The 22,549-nt window shown below is 40.7% G+C and overlaps 1 protein-coding gene across 7 annotated transcripts in view; it reads right to left on the bottom strand.

The window, feature by feature from the left end:
- The window catches only part of rufy2 (RUN and FYVE domain containing 2), a 70,039-nt gene that overhangs the window by 46,178 nt on the left and 1,312 nt on the right, over nucleotides 1-22,549 (bottom strand). The window contains exons 1-6 of one of the 7 annotated variants that reach the window (XM_088334861.1): nucleotides 13,276-13,952; nucleotides 10,736-10,825; nucleotides 7,475-7,648; nucleotides 7,271-7,388; nucleotides 5,498-5,599; nucleotides 5,290-5,413 (exon numbers count right to left, since the gene is read on the bottom strand). In XM_088334861.1, coding sequence (XP_088190987.1) covers nucleotides 5,290-5,413; nucleotides 5,498-5,599; nucleotides 7,271-7,388; nucleotides 7,475-7,648; nucleotides 10,736-10,825; nucleotides 13,276-13,561 — 894 coding nt within the window. In that variant the 5' untranslated portion in view covers nucleotides 13,562-13,952. The other 6 variants (XM_088334864.1, XM_088334866.1, XM_088334867.1 and 3 more) reach the window with 6 other exon arrangements.

Genomic DNA, 22,549 nt, shown 5'->3' on the forward strand with positions numbered 1-22,549 from the left:
TTGAGAAATGAAACAGAGAGAACTGGAGTAGTAGCAGAACTGAGCAAGCATGTGAATTAGAGAGTACTTGGTTAGTTTGGACACATGGAGAGGAAGGATGAAGAGTGAATGTTGAAGAGGATATACAGAGCAGAAGTAAATTCAAGGAGACCAAATGAAGGCCGCGATTGATGTGGATGGATGGTGTTATGAGTGCACTGCATGAAAGAGGACTAAATGTTAGAGGAAGCTAGAGCTCTTGTTGGTGATAGGAATGAGTGGAGAGGTGTTGTGAAAAGATAGTAGTGTTTGAACGTGTTCTAAGGGATGGGCAGGGCACCTGTATGATACGGCAGGGGTAAACCAGTGAAAGCTGTTGGGCCCTGCTGTTGAACCCTGGCCGAGTGACATGGCCACTTTCTTGTGTCCCGTTTCATCTGGAGGGACGAAAGCATGACCAACTTGGGTTTCAAGGCGCTTAGCTTGTTTGGGCGTTTGGGTTGGCCATGGTCAATTTTTTTGTGTTTTCTCTTGGTATTTTTTTCCTAATTTTCTTTTCTTTTTTTGTGTATGTGTTTGTCTTGCTGTCAGTCACCCCTCTCAAGGGATATGACAAGGGTAGATAGATTAATAGATAGTATTTTAATCACCAGACTTTGCAGAAGTTGCAGTTACCTAGCGCTAGCGTGTAGCTAGCAAGCCTCTCTAAATCTTTTTCTTACACTGAAAGGTAAAGGTAATTTTCTTGTACTTTCGTAAATCACAATAATGACTATTTATTCAACTGCAATTCTGTTTTGTAGATCTATAGTTTTTTGTGACAGTCCTATCCTCTCAGTCACTAAGGACACCATCTCGGCATAAGATTTCTTGTAAAATCGAAAATCACATTGAAATCGCAATACAGGTCTGGGGAGGGGAGAGAAAACAGAAAAAAAAATAAAATAAAAAAAATAAAATCACAATTAAATTTTTCTTCCCAAAGTTGTGCAGCCCTATTTCAAGGCGATTTATTCCCTTGACTATGCATCATGTTGACAGAATTTTGGGTGCATGCAAACCTGTGAGGTGTCAAATCTGCTCTGAACACAAAAAATATATACAGTGAAGAAAATAAGTATTTGAACACCCTGCTATGTTGCCATTTCTCCCACTTAGAAATCATGGAGGGCTCTGAAATTTTCACCGTAGGTGCATGTCCACTGTGAGAGAGACAAACTAAAAAGAAAAATCCAGAAATCACAATGAATGTTCTTTTAACAATTTTTTGTGTGATATAGCTGTTAATAAGCATTTGAACTCCTGAGAAAATGAATGTTAATATCTGGTACAGTAGCCTTTATTTGCTATTACAGAAGTCAAACATTTCCTGTAGTCTTTCACAAGGTTTGCACACACTGCAAAAGGGATCATGACCCACTCCTCCACACAGATGTTATCTAGATCAGTCGGGTTTCTGGGCTGTCACTGAGGAACACGGAGTTTGAGTTCCATCCAAAAATTTTCGATTGGGTTCAGGTCTGGAGACAGGCTGGTCCATGCAAGAACCTTGATAGGCTTCTTATGGAGCCACTCCTTGGTTTTCTCGGTTGTGTGCTTCGGGATGTTGTGTTGGAAGACCCAGCCACAACCCATCTTCCATGCTCTGACTGAGGGAAGGGGGTTGTTCCCCAGGGAGTTTAGCGCTACAATCATTACTGCCGTGTACGTGCCCCCCAGCGCTAATACAAAGGAGGCAATGGACGTTCTCTACCGAACTGTGAGTGAACTGCAGCACGCTTACACCGAATGCATTTTTATTGCTGCTGGGGACTATAACCAGGCCAACATGAAAACAGTTCTCCCGCATTTCCACCAGCGTGTCGACTTTGCTACAAGAGGTAGGAACACATTGGAATTGGCCTATACAAATATCAGAGGAGCATACAGAGCAGCCCCCCGCCCCCACCATGGCTCATCAGATCACCTTTCTGTTATGCTAATTACTGCATACAAGCCCCTGCTGACCAGAGAAAAACCTACAGTGAATCAGGTGAGGGTATGGACTGAGGGGGCAATGGAGGCACTACAGGACTGCTTTGAATGCACAGATTGGGACATGTTTAAATCGGCCGCCACTTACAACAACAAAATAAACATAGATGAGTACGCCATGTCTGTGTCAGCCTACATCAGTAAATGAACAGAGGACGTCAGCAACACCCAAACCATCTGCACCCGTGTCAATCAGAAGCCCTGGATGACTGCTGACATACGCAAATTGCTAAAGGTACGGAACCTTGCCTTTAAATCGGGTGATGAGGAGGCACTGAGATCTGCGAGGGCCAACCTGAACCATGCTATCAGACTAGCAAAGCGATTGCACAGTCAAAAAATCCAGGACCTTTTTCTCAGCACAACCAACACCAGGGATATTTGGAAAGATATTCAGGCCATCACCAGATACAAGCCAACCACCGACCCAGTGGGGGACACTAGCATGGACTTCCTGAATGACCTCAACAACTTCTTTGGGAGGTTCGAGGCACAAAATGGCACCCCTGTAGTGAAAGCGGTTCCACATCAGGACGAAAGAGCACTCCTCCTGGACTCAACTGACGTGAGGAAGACCCTGAGAAGGGTCAACACACGGAAGGCTCCAGGCCCTGACAACATTCCAGGGCGGGTCCTTGGGGAGTGCGCCTATAAGCTGGCTTGTGTCCTAACAGACATTTTCAACACCTCGCTAGACCAAGCCACGGTACCATTATGTTTCAAGATTGCCACCATCATCCCAGTGCCAAAGAATCCCCAGATGTCATCATTGAACAACTACCGGGCCGTTGCACTGACTCCCATCATAATGAAGTGCTTTGAGAGATTTGTCAAAGAGCACATCACCTCCAGTCTCCCCTCCTCACTCAACCCCTTTCAGTTTGCCTAACGGACAAACCGCTCCACCGGGGATGCCATCTCCTCTGCTCCTTACCAGAGCCTGACACACCTAGAGGAAAATAACACCCATGTGCGGATGCTGTTCCTGGTCTTCAGTTCAGCATTCAACACCATCATCCCACAACACCTGGTAGACAAACTGAAACTCCTGGGGTTCAACACCCGCCTGCGGAACTGGCTGCTGGACTTCCTCACTGACAGACCCCAGTCAGTGCGGCCTGGTCAGAACATCTCCGATGTCATCACCCTCAGCACGGGCTCCCCCCAAGGCTGTGTCCTGAGCCCCCTGCTGTTCACCCTAATGACACACGACTGCGTCCCTAGGTCAGCCACAAACCACATCGTGAAGTTTGCGGACGACACAACAGTGGTAGGCCTCATCAGGGACGACAACGACCTGGCCTAGAGAGGAGGTGGAGCAGTTGGTGGGCTGGTGCAGAGTCAACAGCCTGGTCCTGAATGTTGACAAAACTAAAGAGATCATTATCGACTTCAGGGAAAAACCAGCCCAACCATGCCCCACTTCTTATCAACAACAAGGCTGTGGAGGTTGTCAGCAGCACCAAGTTCCTAGGGGTGCACATCACAGACCAACTCACCTGGTCCGTGAACACTGCATCACTGGTGAAGAGGGCACAGCAGCGCCTGTACTTCCTGCGGAGGATTAGGAGAGCCCACCTGCCCCCACCCACCCATATCACATTCTACAGGGGCACCATAGAGTGCATCCTGACCAGCTGTATCTCTGTGTGGTGTGGAGGCTGCAGTGCCTCCGACTGGGGTAGTGTGAGGAGGGTGATGAGGACAGCAGAGAAAATCATCGGGACTTCTCTCCCCTCCCTTCAGGACATTGGCCAGAAGCGCTGCATATTTCGAGCCAAGAACATCATTAGGGACCCCTCTCACCCCCATCATGGACTGTTCACTCTGCTAGCCTCTGGGAAGAGGTACTGCAGTGTGCGGTGCAGGACCACCAGGTTCTGCAACAGCTTTGTCCCCCTGGCCATTAGACTGTTAAATGGTCAATCACACACACAGTAAGCCTACACAGCTGCTAATCTGTACATCTGTTTGTTTGTTTTTTGTTTTTTTTGCACTACTGGCAATTATACTAGCCACTACTTTGCACATCTGTTCTCCTCTGCACTATCGCACTCCAGTGTTATTGTGTGACTTGTTTACCTGATTGCCCATTTTGCACATCTGGTTAGCTGCTCCTCTTGCACTCTTTGCACTACTGTATAATACTATACATAGCTACAATTATTTAGTGTATTATTAGTACTTCAATACTCCAACTCAATACAACATTTTATTTATATCTGTACATTCAAGGAAACTGTGCGGGTCAGATGTATAGACATTTTGTTCTGTATACACGTCTACAAGAATGACAATAAAGTATATCTGGATCTGAATCTGAAAATCTCACAATACACGGCCTGTCATCCTCTCTTTATTGCAGTGCACCTGTCCTGTGCCATGTGCAGAAAAACACCCCCAAAGCATGATGCTACCACCCCCATCTTGCATGGGGCTCCACTCCAATTGAGGGTCATGTTCAGCTTCTTCTCTTTTCTAACAATTGTTACAACAGACCTTTTTTTTTACCAAGCTGCTTGGCAATTACTCCATAACCCTTTCCAGGCTTGTGGAGGTGTACAATTTTGCCTCTGGTGTCTTAGGACAGCTCTTTGGTCTTCGCCATGTTACAAGTTAAAGTCTTACTGATTGTATGAGGTGGACAGGTGTCTTTATGCAGCTAACAACTTCAAACAGGTGCATCTGATTCAGGATGATACATGGAGTGCAGGTAGACTTCTAATGAGCGGACTAACAGGTCTTTCAGGGGCAGAATTGTATATGATACACAGGTGTTCAAATACCTATTACCAGCTGTATCACACAAATGAATTGTTTAAAAAAAAATTAAGCGTTTTGATTTCGGGATTTTTTTTTGGTTTATCTCTCTCACAGTGAACACCTCTCCGTGAATTCTAAGAAGGAGGAATAGCAAAATAGCAGGGTATTCAAATACTTATTTTCGCCACTATATAGCGACCGACCAGTACTGAGCAAAAAAGTTGATAAATGTTTGCTCCTCATTGCAGTGCAGAGCCAAAAATCAACCACAAGACTGTAATGACATTGTCATATTCTTGCTTAGATCAATGTCATGATGTTTATTTATTTTGGAGCCAACTACCCGTTTAGGTAGAATATTTTAAAGGCAGGTTGAAGGGGGGCCGGGGGAAGGGGGCAATGTTGGGCTTTAGCACGGTACCCAAGAAAAGTGTCCCGGTGTGAATCAACTCTTAGACTTAAACTAAGAAACAATAAGTCTGCTGGACTAAGAACTTTGGAACATGTAGTTACCTGAGAGTCCAGATCTTCACCTTTGACACACAGGTTGGCATCAATGACATTCAGGCCGACCAGGAGGCCTACAATCACGGCTCCTTCCTCCTCGAGCATCAGTGCTGCATTTTCATAGAATTCACTATAGACAAATAACAACAGTCTTAGCAAATACCAACCTAGTTCACACTTTGGACAATTAAAATATCTTATGTAAATTTATTACGTTAGTAAGTCTTTTCTGGTGATGAGAAGTCGCAGATAGTCAGCCAGCCGCTTCTGCATGAGGGCCAGTCGCAACCAGGCGCGGGCACGACCTAAAGGAGTCCTACAGGCAAAGAAATGGTTATGATATGCTTTAATCAGATTTTTAACAACAATAAATACTTAGCCCATTGGCCGAAGATTTTGTGCATGTATGTGTAAATTATCATATTATATATTTAATCTTGCTTTTTCAATAAAATGAGAATATTCATCCTTAAAAAAGGCTTAATCATCCTCCTATCTACTAGCTCACGGCTAATTTTAAGAAAGTAAGTACTGTATAAAATGAAAAAACTTGAAATAAGCAATCAATCTACCATTTTATGGATGAGCAAAGAGTGTTTATTTTAAACATATATATATATATTTTATTCTGCTAGGAAGACAAGTTAAATATCTTAAAATTTAAAGAATTGCACTTCAAAAAAAATGGGATAAAGTTTTTGATAAAGTGTATTAATTTATTTTCAATTAAAGAAAAGCTCTGGAATAGTAATTCTTTAAAAAAAACAAAAACATTAGATTGTCATGACAACAAAACTCAATGAAGCAAATGTATTTTAAATTTGTCAAGACTTTTACAATTTTTTCAACCAACATTTTTTATTCTTTTAGCAAACCTTGTTTGATGAGTTCAACAAATTTAAGATACTGCCACATTTAGCTCTATACTATGTCAGGTGCTGAAATAGTATAAAGTATAAAAGAAACCAACAGTTCCATCAAAAGGATTGGCAACATTGTAGATGTACAGTGGAAGCTCGGTTTTCGAACGCCTCTCAGTTCGAACAAATCGGTTCTCGACCAAAAATTTCGAGAAATTCCTGCTTCGCTTTTCGTTCAAAAAATCAGAGTTCGAACGCCGGTACGCTAGGGGCGACGCTGAGCGGCGTACGAGTGTAGATTGCCCCCACCCCTCGTGAAGAACTGTTATCACGGCAACGCGCACTCCTTTTCTGTTTTCGTTTTTCAAAAGCGGTGAAGGGAGTGTTTTAACCCCTAATTATGCCTCGGAAGAAGGTTGGTGCAAGCAGCAAAGTTGCTACAGGTGAAAAAAGAGGAGTAGTGCGCACAACTATTGCATTTAAGTAAGAAATAATAGCAAAATATGAAGAAGGTGTACGAGTTTCCCTTCTTTCAGGAATACAGCATGGCTTCTGCCGACCGGTAAGAAATCCTATTCATAATTCTTTTCTTTATCCTTTAACCGCTCACCACTTGTTGTGGAGACCCGGGTGCTAAATGACGTGTTAACGACCTGATTTTTTTATTTTTACACGTTCATGTTAGCGTAATCTTTCGTATGGAAGATTACGCTAACGCGAACGTACGATTAGCCTGGGTTAGCTTCATGTTCATAGTAAGCCTTGAAGGATTTGGAACGGAATAAAACAATTTTACATTACTTTTAATAGGAAAAAACGGCTTCGGTGATCGTACAAATCGGTTTTCGTACAAAGAAATGGAACGGATTATGGTCGAGAACCGAGGTTCCACTGTATTGTCTTTCAAAGTAAGGGAAGAGACGCATGTGTTTCTTTCACTGCTTTGTCAATTTCCAGTTTTATGCTGACAATACCCATTTTTGTACAAAAACAATACCCATAATTTAAAAGTGTAGAGAAAGGTGTCCCGACTAGAGCGTATCGCACAAGGTGCCTTTGTGGGATCTTAGAGTTAAACTACGTTTTTGATATTCAATTCTTTGTATAAGAGTGTCTTTACTCCTTACTTGAGGCCCGGGAGATCTCGTACAGAAGCTGAGATCTCTCCTGCTTCCGGACATAGTTTTTCTGCTAGTTCCAGGGGGCCCCAAAGAGACTTATTAAATCCCAAAAATGACTTTTTCACTGGGAAATGTAAAACCAAAAAGACAATTCAGGCACACAAGATAAATAAGAAGCGTGTTCATGTTTCAATGCATGAGTCATCTCACCTCGCAGGCCATGTTTAAGGCAGTGCTCCATGACAACGAAAAACTGCTGCAAAGGCGGGTAGTCCGAGTCCAGCGTTCTTCCTAAGCTCAGGGCCGACTCGATCAGGCCTTTGATACTCAGCTTGGCCATATTGAGCAGGTTGGCTCGCTCCATGGACATTGGATCCCGCAAAGCTGCCAGACACGCACAGATCCCATCAAAATGGGCTTTCCAATACAGATGAAAAATATGTAATACTTTTACTCATCACTTTGTATGAAATCGATGCACGGAGCAAATTATCAGTGCCCAGCAGGATTTGAAATAAAGTTTGGGAAAACAAAGTTTTATGGAGCATTTTGCATGGCTCTACGTTAAAGGTTTACCACTCGTGTTAATCTGTAACCTGAGAAGAAGGGTTCATTAAAATGAAAAAACCTACCTGGCTGATTTCAAGCACAGCGGTTTCCACAGCCTCATTTCCTTAAACAGTATAAGTAGAATATTTTCTTAATTAAGTGATGACAATACTCAACTGAGTTCAAAGAGCACATATAATTTCCACCGCGCCTCTCTTGCTCTTATCATTCTTTTTAGCAAAGATTTTCAGGGTGGAACACATTTGGCAGGAGGAATGAGGGGATGCGGTGTAAAGTAACTTAATGCATATCCCCATGTTCCCCCCCCCATGCGGTTTCAAGTCAAGTCAAGTCATTTTTATTTGTATAGCCCTTAATCACAAATAGTCTCAAAGGGCTCAAGTAAAGTCCAAACGGCAACCCAAACCCCAAGAGGAATCAAAAAAGTGAAGTGTGTGTGTAAGAAATTCCGTACTTAAACACACAACATAAGGAGCTCATAAAAGATTGCAATGGTGACACAAGCCAGGAGATGGGGCAGCAAGTAAGAAAGTTTCAGATAAAGGTAAATTGTGTAATATTTGACCACCATATGGGACTAAGGTGGCACAGCAGCTCAGTAGTTAGCGCGTCTGAGGCACAGTTCTCCGGTCATGGGATCAAATCCAGCGACCAGCCTTCCTGTGTGGAGTTTGCATGTACTCCCCTTGCTTGGGTGGGTTTTCCTCCGTGCACTCCGGTTTCTTCCCACATTAGTAGGAATTATCAGGTTAATTGGCCAGTTAGAATTGTCCCTAGTTGTGAATGAGCGAGTGAGTTGTCTCTGTGTGCCCTGCGAATGGGTGGCAACCAGTTCAGGGTGTCCCCTATCCACTCCCCAGCTGGAGCCTGGGATGGGCTCCAGCTTTTCCGGGACCCTACTGATGATAAGCCGTGCAGATAACAATACCATTGCCAAATGAGCACAGGGCCTACCCACAGACACGCTCTGCCCACCCAGAGAAAACTGAATGAAGAGGTTAGAGCATTCTGAAAAAATAGGAAAAAAAGAAAATATACAAATAAAATAAAAAAGGAAAAAAGTAGTTCATTTTTTTTAAAAAAGCAAGAAAAAAAGTAAAAGCTGGGAAAAACGAAACAAAATAAAAGAAAACTGGAAAAAGAGGAAGAAATACCGCGGTGAAAATAAGATCTTAAAGGAAAAAGCAAAAAATGAGCGCTAGGAAGTAAAGTAAAAGGGAAAACATCAAAGAAAAAAGGGAGAGAAAAAAAGAATAATGAAGGAAGAAAAGAAGTAAAAAGCTAGGAAAAAAACAGCAAGCAGGAAAAATAAAGACGAGAAAGCCAGAAGAATTAAAAAGCTATGAAAGAGGAAACAAACAAAAAAAAAAAATCAAGGTAAAAAAGGAAAAAAAAAAAAAATAAATAAAAAAGAAATAAAAAATAAGTACAAAATTTTGAGGTTTACTCATCGAGATTTTCATTGTGCGTTGCGTTCTGCATTCTGATTGACTAAACTGCCCCCCCCCCCCTTTTTTTTCTTCCTGCAATGACGTTGCGGTCTGAGTTGCACGTGGACGTAAAACACATTGAAAAACCTGCTTTACCTGCAAACATTTTTTTTCAAATTTCAAGTTTTTCTAAAATCCATCCTGTCAACAAATTAATCTGGACCCTCAAAAGCACCAAAAGGCAAGGAAGATGCTTTCTATCGCCAACAAACTTGGACTAAACTTGCTGCCTGAGCAGGTGTGTCAGGGTCATTTTCAGCACTTTAAAAAAATATATTTTCATTTATTGCGTCTGACTGCTAACAAACATGGCAATAGCAACAAATTCAAGCACTTCACCCAAAATTCAAGCATTGTCCTGTCCTTGAGAACACTTTAAAATTCAAGCATTTTCAAGGATTTGCAGCTCTTGTACAAACTCTGTCCTTAATACAGTTGTGCAAAATAGCGGCTAGATTGTTTTTGAAATTATAATATGACAGGGTCTTTGATGATGATGGCGCCGCGCATGTACCAGCGGCTCACAGCTCTTCAGCTACTCTTCTGTTTATTACCTTTCTCTTGTCTATTTTGCTTTCTGTTCTGGACACATGCTTGGCCAATAATACCTATAGTCGCGAGGAATTAATGAATTACGAGTTTTTGGGCACTTTTATGCCACCCGTGATATTCAATAAAGGAAAGGGTTGAGGGATCTATGTTGGTGGCAAACCCACTTACGAAGCTGCGGAAACGGCATAGGGATGGCAAACAAAAGCGGGGCTGTCGCTCGGGCCATGGTGCTAAACTAGGGGAGCTACATCAGAGGGACTGCAAAGCTGATTTGGGAAACGGCAGAGAAGGACACAATGATGATGGAATTGTGTCTAATTATTACAATATTTCTTCATCGATCTCGCCTGTCAACCGACGCATGAGACCCAACACGGCCGAACGGCCACATCTTGATGCAATTTCTACAAAGACTTCAGCAAAGTTCAAAGATTCCGCACAGCTAAACTTTGGTCTTTTAAATATTAGATTGTTTGCTCCAAAAGCTATACTTTGTTGATGATCTTATTCGTGATCACGAACCTAACAGGATTGGTTTGTGTGAAACTTGGGAGAGACCGGATGAATTTTTACCCTTAAATGAGGCTTCTCCTCCTGACTACGTGAGCTGCCATGAAGCACGCTCTTTGAAAAATGCTCAAATTTACTCCCCATGCCTCTAATAATTCTAAGGCGTTTGAGGCTCTTGTCATGCGGTCCTCTTTAATGTTTGTAGTTACTATTTCTCGCGCACCAGGACCACACTCAGTATTCTTAGATGAATTCTCTGAACTGTTGTCTGACCTAGTAACCTATGCAGACAAAATAATAATAATGGGCACATTAACATTCATATAAACTTCCCACTAAGTTTACTTACTGTTGCGTTTCGATCTCCAATTGACACATTTGGTTTTAATCAACTGATTGATTTGCCGGCGCTTCATCACTCTTGCTGCTGCCTTTGACACTGTGGACCACAACATCTTACTAGACCGGTTGGAAAAATGGATTAGTCTCTCAGGAACCGTCCTCTTATGGTTCAGATCCTACCTTTCAGATTGGACGCACTGTGTTAAATATGGTGACATTACATCCGAGCCTTTTAGTGTTACCTGTGGTGTCCCGCAGGGTTCAGTACTAGGCCCCCTTCTTTTCAGCATTTACATGCTTCCATTAGGTGATATTATTTACAAGTATAATATCAGTTTCCATTGCTACGCAGATGACACTCAACTATATCTTCCGATGGAGGAATCTGCCACACTAAACTGTGGAAATTTGGAGGCTTACCTCACCGAGATAAAAGAATGGATGTCACTCAACATCTTGCGTCTTAACTCTGAAAAGACTGAAATGTTAGTTATTTGTCCATCTAAATGCCACGACTTGTTCTCAAAAACAGCTCTGAACATTGACAAATGTAATATCACCCAGAGTGATTCCGTCAAAAATGTAGGTGTCACATTTGACCCCCATCTGTCCTTTCAAACACAAGTTAAGAATATTACTAGAAAAGCTTTCTTCCATCTTTGCAACATTGCTAAAATTTGCCTTAAGCTGTCTCACTCTGATGCGAAGACTACAATTTATGCGATTGTTACCTCCCGTCTTGATTATTGTAATGCATTACTCTCTGGTCTCCCGAAGTCCAAAATCAAGAGACTGCAGATGGTACAAAATGCTGCAGCGAGGCTTTTAACTAAAACAAGAAAGTTTGATCGCATTAGCTTGATTATAGTTAACCTGCATTGGCTCCCAGTTAGCTTAACATGTGATTTTAAGGTTCTGTTGGTATTATACAAAATCATTCATGGCCTTGCTCCCTCATATCTTTCAGATTTAATTTCTCCCTATGTTACGGTCCAAAGCCTTCGCTCTGAAAATGCCTGTCTACTAGTGATCCCAAGAGCAGGTTATAACTATTTAGAAAGCTGTCTAGCAAGCATTTTACATTTCTTCTAGCAGAGATTTTACCTGGTTTGCTAGTTATCAAGGTAAATTTTGGCCTTCTTTCTAGATAGCTATAGATAGATAGATAGATAGATACTTTATTCATCCCCGAAGGGAAATTCATATTTCCAGCAGCATCCCTGAGCTGAGAACAGTACAATAATAAAGCCAAAAGAATGCAATATACAAATACCCAGTGTGACGTGCAAATGCCCACTGTAGCGTGTTATATAGAGTAACTAAATAGTGCTACACAGAATACATATTGCAGTAAGATTCGGTAATATCCAATGTAGGTGGTGTGGTTTAATGTGGGCCTTTACTCTGCCGGGTGGAGTTAAAGAGCCTCATGGCATGAGGAAGAAAAGATCTCTTCAGTCTGTCCGTAGTACAAGACAGTGACAGCAGTCTGTCGCTGAAACTGCTCTTCTGTCTGGAGATAATGCTGTGTAGTGGATGCGATGGATTGTCCATGATTGACCTCAGCTTTTTCAGTGCTCGTCTCTCAGCTACTGTTGTTAGGCTGTCCAGCTCTTTGCCCACAACAGAGCTCGCTTTCCTAGCCAGTTTATTGAGACGAGAGGCATCCTTCTTCTTGACGCTGCCTCCCCAACACGCTGCCGCATAGAAGAGGGCGCTTGCCACTACTGTCTCGTAGAATATTTTCAGGAGCTTTTTGCAGATGTTGAAGGAGGCCAGCCTTCTGAGGAAGTAAAGTCGGCTTTGCCCTTTCCTACATAGAGCTTCTGTGTTGGCAGACCAGTCCAGTTTGTTGTCCAGCTGCACACCCAGGTATTTGTAGGTCTGGAAAAATTCTACAGAGCTTTTTTGTAAACTATCTGGCTATTTATAGTAGGATTTTTACTCTTAAGCTAATTATCTTTTTTCTAGTTGTTAATCTATATTTTGACCTCTTTTCTAGATAGTTTAAAAAAAAATAAAGCTAGATGTCTATCTAGCAATTGAGTTGGCCTTTTTCACTTTAGGCTAGTTATCTAGCTCCCTTTTAGTTTTTATCCGGTTTAACTTTCAAACTAACGATCGAGCTACCTTTTAACAATTTTGGTATGCTTTCTAGCTAACATTTGTCAATTTCTGCTCGTTACCATGCTAAAATCTAAAAGTTAAAGTCTAGCTGGCGTTCTAGCTTTTTTTTTTTAAAACTTTTTATCTGGCTATCTACTCTTAGCTAGCTATTTAGCTCCATTGTTTTACCCGTCTACCTTTCTAGCTAACCACCAAGCTACCCTTTGAGCAAGCAATTTAGATAAGTTGCGATCTTAAAAAAATGCACATCAAACTTGGTGCTCCTTGCGCGAATTAGTAACAAAAAGGAGCTCGACACTAAATTGTTTAGTCAATGACAGTAGACATTATTATACAACCGAGAAACAACCACAGAATATTTAACTTTTGATCAAAACGGCTCTTAAGGACAAGTGCAACTGAAAAACAGAGTCACTATACCTTGGACGCTCAACTCTCCTGAGATAGATGCTCTGTTCTCCGACACTTTAGGCAAAACAAAATTTAGTGTACTCCCTGAAATGGTTTCGGAAGCTTTCCTGGCTAACGCAAAGATGGGGGTCTGCCATCGACCGTCTCCTTCTACGCTTCCCCTCGACGAAGGGACACATTTCTCACTGACGTTAGATTTGTCCTCTTGTAACCTCAATATTCCAAACGTCTGAGATTTATCCTTAATGCTGTCTGCCTCGGCAAGTGCCAGGTCGTGCTCGGCAGCCGATGCCATTTTTTGTCTGTGGCTTTCGGCAATAAGCGCGGTTTTGGCCTCACGTTCGGATGGGTTAGTCTTCCCGTTTGGCTACCCAGAGACCACTAACAACCGCGGTGGACAGATGACGATTTAATCTACCGGACAGTGACAAGAATTTCAGGTGCAGCGCGAGTCGAAGACAAACGCAGACGTGAGGCTCTCCGTCCGTAGCTAGGCGTTGTTCGCTCGTCTACATAGTGAACGTCTTTTGCACCAACTGATACAACAGATCGTTAACAATGAGAAATAAGCCTTGGTCGGCTTGTGACAGCGGAGGGGCGGTGGCAAAAAGGCACTCACGAGACAAACAAACAAATGATTAGAATCCTGGGCGTTCTGCCCTAACGTCATACCAATGCCTTGTGCGCATGCGCGCGATAGTAATTGCTCTTTCCTTCTGAGAGTACTTACAATTTTCGTTTTGATTAAGTCGTATTTGACGACTTTAAAATACGATTTTCTGTCGTAGCTTTTCAAGCCTGGTGTTTTTCTGTGGTAGCTTTTTCGAATGGTGTTAGTTGACTACGGTAATCACGCAGTATATGTAAGTTTAACGGGTTTATTAACTTGTTCTGTTCGTTTTTTCCCTAGCTTTCTTCTTTTTCTTGCCTTTTCCACTTTTTCCCTGTTTCCCTGCTTTGTTCCTTCCATCTTTTTTGTCTCCTTTCTCCTACTTTTTAATTTTTTTTTTTTTAGCTCAGGAGGTAAAGCGCTCGTCTTGGGATCAAGACGTCACAGGTTCGATTCCCGGCTCCTCTGAGTTATATGTCGAAGTCTCCTTGGGCAAGATACTGAATCCCTAACCTAATGCCCTCGATTGCAGGTAGTTGCCTTGCATGGCTGACACTGCTATCGGTTAGTTAGTGTGTAAAAGGGAAAAGTGTTAAGCATATTGTAAAGCGCTTTGGGATGTCTTCATTGACTTGAAAAGCGCTATATAAATGCAGACCATTTACATTTAGTCCAAACTTATTTATTAATGCGATTGAGTGATTGTGAGCTGGTCGACAGCAACTACTCTAATAATGTGTAGCTTTACAAGCGAAAGCATACCGCTTGGTCAGATTCAGATCTACTTTATTGTCATTCTAGTACACGTGTATACAGAACGAAATGTCGATGCATCTGACCCCCAACAGTTTCCTTGAATGTACAGATATAAATAATGTGGTATTGTATTTTGGCTACGTGTAGTATTTTACCATAGTGCCGATAGTGCAAGAAGAGTAGCTAACCAGATGTGCAATATGGGCAGTCAGGTTAACAGGTTAACAAGTCAGGTACACAGTAACATTAACACTGTAACAATAACGCTGTAATTACAATAGTGCAGAGAGCAATGTGCAAGGAGTGGCAAGCTATAAAAAAAAACTGCCAGTAGTGCAAAAGTCAGATTAGCAGCCGTTTAGATTTAAGTTAACTATATGTTAGATTGACCATTTAACAGTCTAATGGCCAGGGGGACTAGACTATTGCGGAGCCTGGTGGTCCTGCACCGCACACTGCAGTACCTCTTCCCAGAGGCTAGCAGAGTGAACAGTCCATGATGGGGGTGAGAGGGGTCCCCGGTAATGTTTTTTGCATGGGATAGGCAGTGCTTCTGGCCAATGTCCTGAATGGAGGGAAGTGTAGTCCCGATTATTTTCTCTGCTGTCCTCGTTACCCTCCTCACACTACCCCAGTCGGTAGCGCTGCAGCCTCCACACCACACAGTGCATGTGCGTGTGTGGTGACGTGATGCAACATAGTCTATGAAAAGTATGATTGTGGGCTTTGCATAAAAAAAAACAATACTGTATACTAAAATAAGTGTCACTGTTGTGTCAGCCAATAATGAGAGCTCATTGCAGTGGAAGTTTACCTTGGCTGTAGGCTTGGCGCTCCATTATCTGGCTGTAAGTGATGCCCCAACGATGGAGGCTCTGGGTGGAATACATGGCAAGCAAGAGGCCCCTCCACTTGGCGTTTTGTTGCTGATGCTATGCCAACCCCAAAGTCTCTGGACGACTGAAGGACACTTGCTAGGGTATCAAGATCAATTTTTTGTTAAGTACTTTTCAGGTAATACATTTTGACCCAGAGTGCTGTATAAAAACATTGAGTGTACTAAACACTAAGAAAATGAAATACCCTCTTTTATTCGCACCCAACAACTGGAAACACCTAATCCACAGACACACAATGGTTAAAATACAATAAAAACAAAATAAATAGGAATAGAGAGAAAATACAAGTATAGCAAGGCACAGAATAAGCATGTAAAGAAATGGACGTGAGGGAGGTTTATCCACACTGACAGAGATGGCAGGAGATGGCCTCAGGATTTTCAGCCATTGAACCACACCCTACCAGTGTACCTCCTCACACAAGGAAACACAAAAATAATAAAAATAAACAATTGCAGAACAAAAGCATAAAAATGTGAAATACAAGTAAAGGTTTGAAGTCAAATAGAACAATAAAAATAATTAATTAAAAGCAACAATAAAAAAGTGGGTTTTGATAGTTTGAGGCCCCAGCCTTAACATGAAAGTTAAAGGGGCAGTGTGTATTATTTGCCCACAAGATGGTGCTGTATTCTGTCATGCCACCCTAAACGAGTGCTAAAAGCTCAATGGAAGACAAAATACGGAGACTTAAAGTGACCAAAACACCTTATTACTTTTATAAAGAAGAAATAAAACAAATACAAATATTTTTTTAAATGAAAAGAGAAAAATGAAAAAAATAAATAGGTCAAAAACTAAAACTCAAGACAAAAGGTTAAGAAAAATGGAAGAAAGAGGGAAAAAAGAGAAAATTGATTTTTTATCCCTGACCGTAGTTTTCTTTATTTCCTTTTTTCCCCATTTTCCTTTTTTCTTTTCCCCCTTTTCCTCTTATTCACGTTTTCCTTTTGGCCTTTTTCTTATTTCTTCTTCCCTATTTTTTTCTTTTTAAAAAAGGCTTTCCTTTCTTTTTGTCATTCTTTGTGAAAAGCTGGGTAAAAATTTGAAGAAAAAAGTGTTTTTTGCTCATTTTCAGTCTCCGTAGTTTGTAGTCTTCCTTGGACTTATTTTTGGTTGCACTACCCATTACAGGGACAAATATAAATCCCTGTCTCTTCAAGAACAGCGGAATGTTTTTATCAGTACTGGTTTTCTTTTTTAAAACCCTATTCAGCCTAACCTCACCCTAGCTTCGGCGGCCCCCAACTCAATTGCGTATGGGACCCCTGTCGTAAACTGTGCCTAAAACTGCCACTGACCATGCAGACAAAATCATTTCTCATGACTCAAGATTGATCAAAATTATTATCTATACTGCGAAAGTAGAATTGAATAAATACTATTGTCATGGGATCACTACTTCGCTCTTCTTCCTATTTCCTCAAAGTGCCCACAGAATTATTTTCTTTAAACATTTTGCAATTTCAAAATATAGTGCAATTGAAGGCATTGTTATATAAGTATTATTGTTACAATGTCACTTTTTGAGGTTTGATTTTTTTTCTTAAACTGTTATGCATTTTAATTTCGTTGTGCATTTGACAAGTTCCAATGCCAATAAACTTATCCAGTAGAAATATTTTTTTTATTACTGTTAGGCACAGTGTGTATCATTTAATCTGTCCTAGTGGTAAAAAACAAAACAAAACGAGAAATATAAAAGATCAGAAAATCTTATTTTATGTATGAATGTATAGAAAATATGTAACCCCACTTCTCAAAATTTTGCCAATTAATTTTTTTTTTCACGGTTTTAATCTTTAAATGTGCTAAACAGTCCCATTATATTATTGATGTATAATATACTTAAAGGGACGGTTTGTGTTATTTAGCGCCTCCTAGAGGTAAAAAGTCAGGCATTAAAAAAACAGTATTGATTTGATTAATAAAATACATTAACTAAGTATAAACGTGCATTTTTTAAAATTAACATTTATTTTACATAACATGAGCCTCACTTTAAGTGAGATGACGTAACTTTTCTCCATTTTGCTGCTACAGGTAACCAAAAACGTCAAAAAGGTATGGCAAAAAAATGATATGTAAGATGGTGCATTTTGGGCACTTTGAGTCACCGTAGTTTGTATTATTTTTTGTGTTTTTTCACACTACACAAAACAGCAACATCTAGTGGTCAAATAATACACACTGTACCTTTAAAGCTTGCATTATAGCTACAATATCTCATTTAAAAAAATTGTCGTGCAGTGTTTAGCATAATTATTATAATTTTAATTTTTCAATAATATGACATTTCCAATTCTAATAGTATCAGTATTGTTTAAGACTCCCTTCTATTTACTTGATCGATACCAAAGTTTGAAGTATCCCCCCCATCTCTCAATATTAATGTGCTGTGTTCTGTTGGCCCGTTCTGTCTCATATCGCCTACATTTAAAATCTCCTGCTTAGATTTTTTTTCCTTTCCCTGTGTTGGGATTTTTCTATCTTTAATTTTGAAAATAGTTAAGATTGAAACAAATTATTCTTTACTGCAATCAGGAAACGAATTTGCCTCTAGGTGTTGCTTGTGCTCCACCATAAATCTTCTTTTTTCTCCGAAGGATGCTAGAATTTCCAACACTGATAAAAAAAATTCAATTACGTTAAAGTAATACTTTAGGTTCTTTTGAGTTCTGATATGAATTACTAATCCCAAGAAAATTGATTAAATGAACGAAGCCGATTAAAATAGCACCCATAATTTACTAACACAGAGAATTAATGATGGGAAAACAAAAAAAGGAGGGGAAGGCGCCGGGTATTATGGGAGTTTTCAACTGCTGAAATCTTGAAGTTACTCGCACAAAAAGAAAGTTTCCAGCTATAAGGCTAGTCGATTTGGGGAGATTCCCTTGTACAGAAAAAAATCCTCATTCCCAAGAACCAGCAAACATGGTGTTAAATATGAAATTGTCCTCTTTCTTGTTGTTGCGGAGAGATTTGGTCTCGTGCTCAGTATGGTTACAACGTTTGGTACACCTGCTAATCTCAAGTCCGTAGATCAGACCCGCACGACCATGTCCACTTGCGATGAAGCAGGGAGGAGAATATAGGAGAGTGAGCTATCAATCAGCTCCTCTTTTTATTTGGACCAGGGACGGTTGACCAGATTATGCCTCTTTGGGCGTGGTCTCAGATATCTGCTTTGGATGTTTTAATTGCATTCAAACTTCATGTTATCAGATTTCAAACTCTGATACCTTTCTGGGTGGGAGACGCGCTTACAATCGATTCGACGAGAGTGCACTCTGTTTTATCTTTATTTTAAAACTTTGTAATAAATGTCCTTAACTGCATTGCTTCTCTCCAGCTCTATTTCTTCAATGTCCGAATGCTCAGTCTAGTCCCGGAAAACCACATGCGGCGAGACATCGGAAATGTCCTTTTGCCTTCAATAGCCAGAAATGTTAATAAAGTAAAAGTACTGTTACTTCAGATTCTAATAGCATACATTTATTGTTATTTTTTTCACTGTACCACAAGATGACACTGTGTTGTGTAACTCATTCAAATTTTGATTTTTTTTTTATACAAAGCAACTTTTTTGTCAACTTCAAGCAACTCAGAATATCTCAAAAAACACACAACAAAATACCAATTCAAATATTGACTATTCCGTGCAATATGTACTTAAGTAACGACTTCAATGTAGGCTAATACAGTGGAGTAAGAGTACACTTTCTCCTTTACAAATCTACTTTAGTAAAAAGTAAAAAGAATAGTGATTTTAAAATACCCCTAAAGTACAAAATGCTTTAAAATTTATTCAAATAAATGTGACTCGTTACTACCCACCTCTAGCCTGATGTCATGTAAAATAAGTATTTGTTTCTTGATCTTCGGTATTTAAAGAAATGCAGGTTTATATGATAGTTCATGTATGTTTGCATATTATTCAAATCAATGTTATTATTTTTTTAATGAACGAAGTTTTTTTAACCACTTGAAGGCTCTAAATGATACACAATGTTTATCAAAGAAGAAGTAGCATGTTTTGTTTAATAGCTGCTCGATTTAGAACCATACATACAGGAATGTCTCAGAAATTAGAACATTGTGATGAAATTATTTATTTTCTGTAATGCAATTAAAATGAAATAAAATTACATTCTGTATTCATACACATTTCAAGCTAAAATAGTTGAAGCCTTTGAATACTTAAATGGCGGCACGGCGGGTTTCTTCCAGGCACTCCGGTTTCCTCCCTCATTCCAAAAACATGCATGTTAGGTTAATCGGCCAGTCCAAATTATCCCTAGGTGTGAATGAGCGAGTAAGTGGTCTGTCTCTGTGTGCCCTGCGACTGGCCGACAACCAGTTCAGGGTGTCCCCTGCCCACTGCCCGAAGATAGCTGAGATTGGCTTCACCATCCCCGCGACCCTACTGAGGATAAGCTGTGCGGATAATGGATATAATGGATGGATGGATGGAATGAGGCCGATTTTGGTTAACAACCAACTAGTATACTTTTTTATGATATTGTAATATTTTGTCATGGGATATTTGAGTTTTAATCATGAAATGAAATGAAATGAAATGATCTGCATTTATATAGCGCTTTTCAAGTAAATGACTTCCCAAAGCGCTTTACAATGTGCTCCACATATCCCAATAGCGGCCTTGCAGCCATGTAAGGCGCTAACCTGCTTATTGGGGGTATTAGGGGTTCAGTGTCTTACCCAGGGACACTTCGACATGTAACACGGACGAGCCGGGATTCGAACTGGGATCCCTTGATCCCAAGACGAGCGCTATACCTCCTGAGCTACTGCCGCCCATCATCAATATTAAAACAATAAAATACTTGGAATATTCGAGCTGATTTGTGATGAATGCATCGATTTTTGTGTTTTAAACTGCATTACAGAAAATTAAACGTTCCCACAAAAGTGTACCGTACTCTAATTTTACAATTATAAATGCAGAATATTTACTATTCTATGACCATCCTTTACACAGGGGGTCTGGAACCAATGACTTAAAGATGTAATAGAACTTCAGCATTTATTCTCTGTATTAATATGCGTAGGCGTTTGAAGCACATGCGAAGCCAAGACATCATTGACTAAAAATGGTTTGGTCGAATATATACATATAGGACGCAGTCTCAACTACAATTTACTGTCAAGGTGTCACACCAATAGTTCCCGTTTTGGCTGTAAATTGTGAAAGAATCCTACATATGGAAGCTAATTAAACAATCTATGTTCATTGTTGAAACCAGTTATGATAAAAAGCCACATATGTCACGGTTGGCATGGCGCCCAATTTGCCCCGCCCGTATGGTGCCAGCTGCGGCTCGTTGACAGATTGGCTTTCCTTCTATTTTAAGCTCAGTGCTCTCAATCTCCCTTTGTCAGTCCGTCAACGAACCTTGCCCCGCAAGACATGGGTTTTGACTCAATCCTCTTTTCCTGTTGATATTCCCTGTCCGGTATTGTGCCCGTTTATTTTTGTCCTGTTTAATATCGGTTTCCAGTTTCGTTCTTGTCTGTTCTTGTCCTGTATATTATTCGCCCCAGTTTTTGTTTCCGTCTCGTTTGTCATGTTTATTTTTCGATATCCTGTTTCATTATCTATCCTGTCTGTCCTGTCCGGTATCGACCCCATCTGTCCGATATCAACTCGGGCAATTAGTATCGATCTGGTTGGTCTCTGGCTTCCTATCATTTCCCGCCAGACTGCTGCCTAATGCGCATGACTCCCCATTTCCCTTAAAATAAAAGGCTTGTGTGTGCAGGTTTGGGTTGGGTTACTTTAACTTGATTACTTTCAATTACTTTTGGATTACTCCAATACCAAATATGCTAATAAAGGACAAAATAAACTAAATATGAATAAAATTATGACTCACAACACGTGGTAAGCTTTCTCTCCTGGCTTTGATTTCTTTGATCTCCTGGCAAAACTAACATAAAATGTGACAGAAACAAAATGAAAATAAATCCAAACAGCTTGCCAACATCATTTTTGCCGTTCCATGTATTCCATTACTCCCCAAGCCTGCACAAAATGTAGTAATTTTATTCATATTTAGTTTATTTTGTCTTTTATTAGCATATTTGGTATTGGAGAGATCCAAAAGTAATTGAAAGTAATCAAGTTAAAGTAACCCTACCCAACCCTGTGTGTGATACGTCACGTGTTTGGGTCCTGATCCTGTTCTGGTTCATGACAACATAAAAACAACTAAACATGCAAAAACTCTAGCATAGCATAGTACCCAGAGCAAATGTATCCGGTGAAGGATAGGAATGGGCGGTGCAATACAAGCAGCCCGTGCATTTCTTCTCCCCCTCGCCCAGGGCCATCTGCACCAAAGGTAAATACGGTATCCTTCCAGTTTGCAGTATTTTGTGACAATTTTACAATATAAGTTTGCTTGCACATGGTTTTGAAACCATTCTTTAGGATAGTGTTTTTAAACTTTTTTAAGGAACGGGACATTCTTTCATTAATTAAATGCATCCATACCTTTAGTGGGTGGAGTTGCATGCTAGGGAAAACTAAATCCAAATTGAAGATAGCTTATGCTAGACCGTACAAACATTCAAATTGGACGTACAGGCACACAGTTTGGGCAACTTTCGGCGCAGTAGTTGAAAAAAACTGATTAAAGACAAACATGTGCCTCACACTCTAAGTACCTGCGGGAAGGAGACAAATTGTAAAGGGGTTTAGTTATATTGATATGGGGCACATGCCCTCTAATTATTGTTATTTCCTAGATACTATTAAGTGGGCGACACGGCGGATGGGTGGTTAGTGAGTAGCCCGACATTCCAGAGGTTCAGGGCTCAAGTCCAGGTACTGCAGCCTCCCTGTGTGGAGTAACATATTCTCATGCGTGCCTTCCTCCGGGCACTCTGGTTTCTCCCCACATTCCAAAAACATGCCTGTCAGGTTAATTGGCGGGTCCAAATTGTCCCTAGGAATGGTTGGACAAATGTGGTGTATGTCTCTGTGTGCCCT

The sequence above is a fragment of the Urocampus carinirostris genome, chromosome 4 (assembly GCF_059441175.1).
Source record: "Urocampus carinirostris isolate Australia breed hairy pipefish chromosome 4, RoL_Ucar_1.0, whole genome shotgun sequence".
Taxonomy (NCBI): Eukaryota; Metazoa; Chordata; class Actinopteri; order Syngnathiformes; family Syngnathidae; genus Urocampus; species Urocampus carinirostris.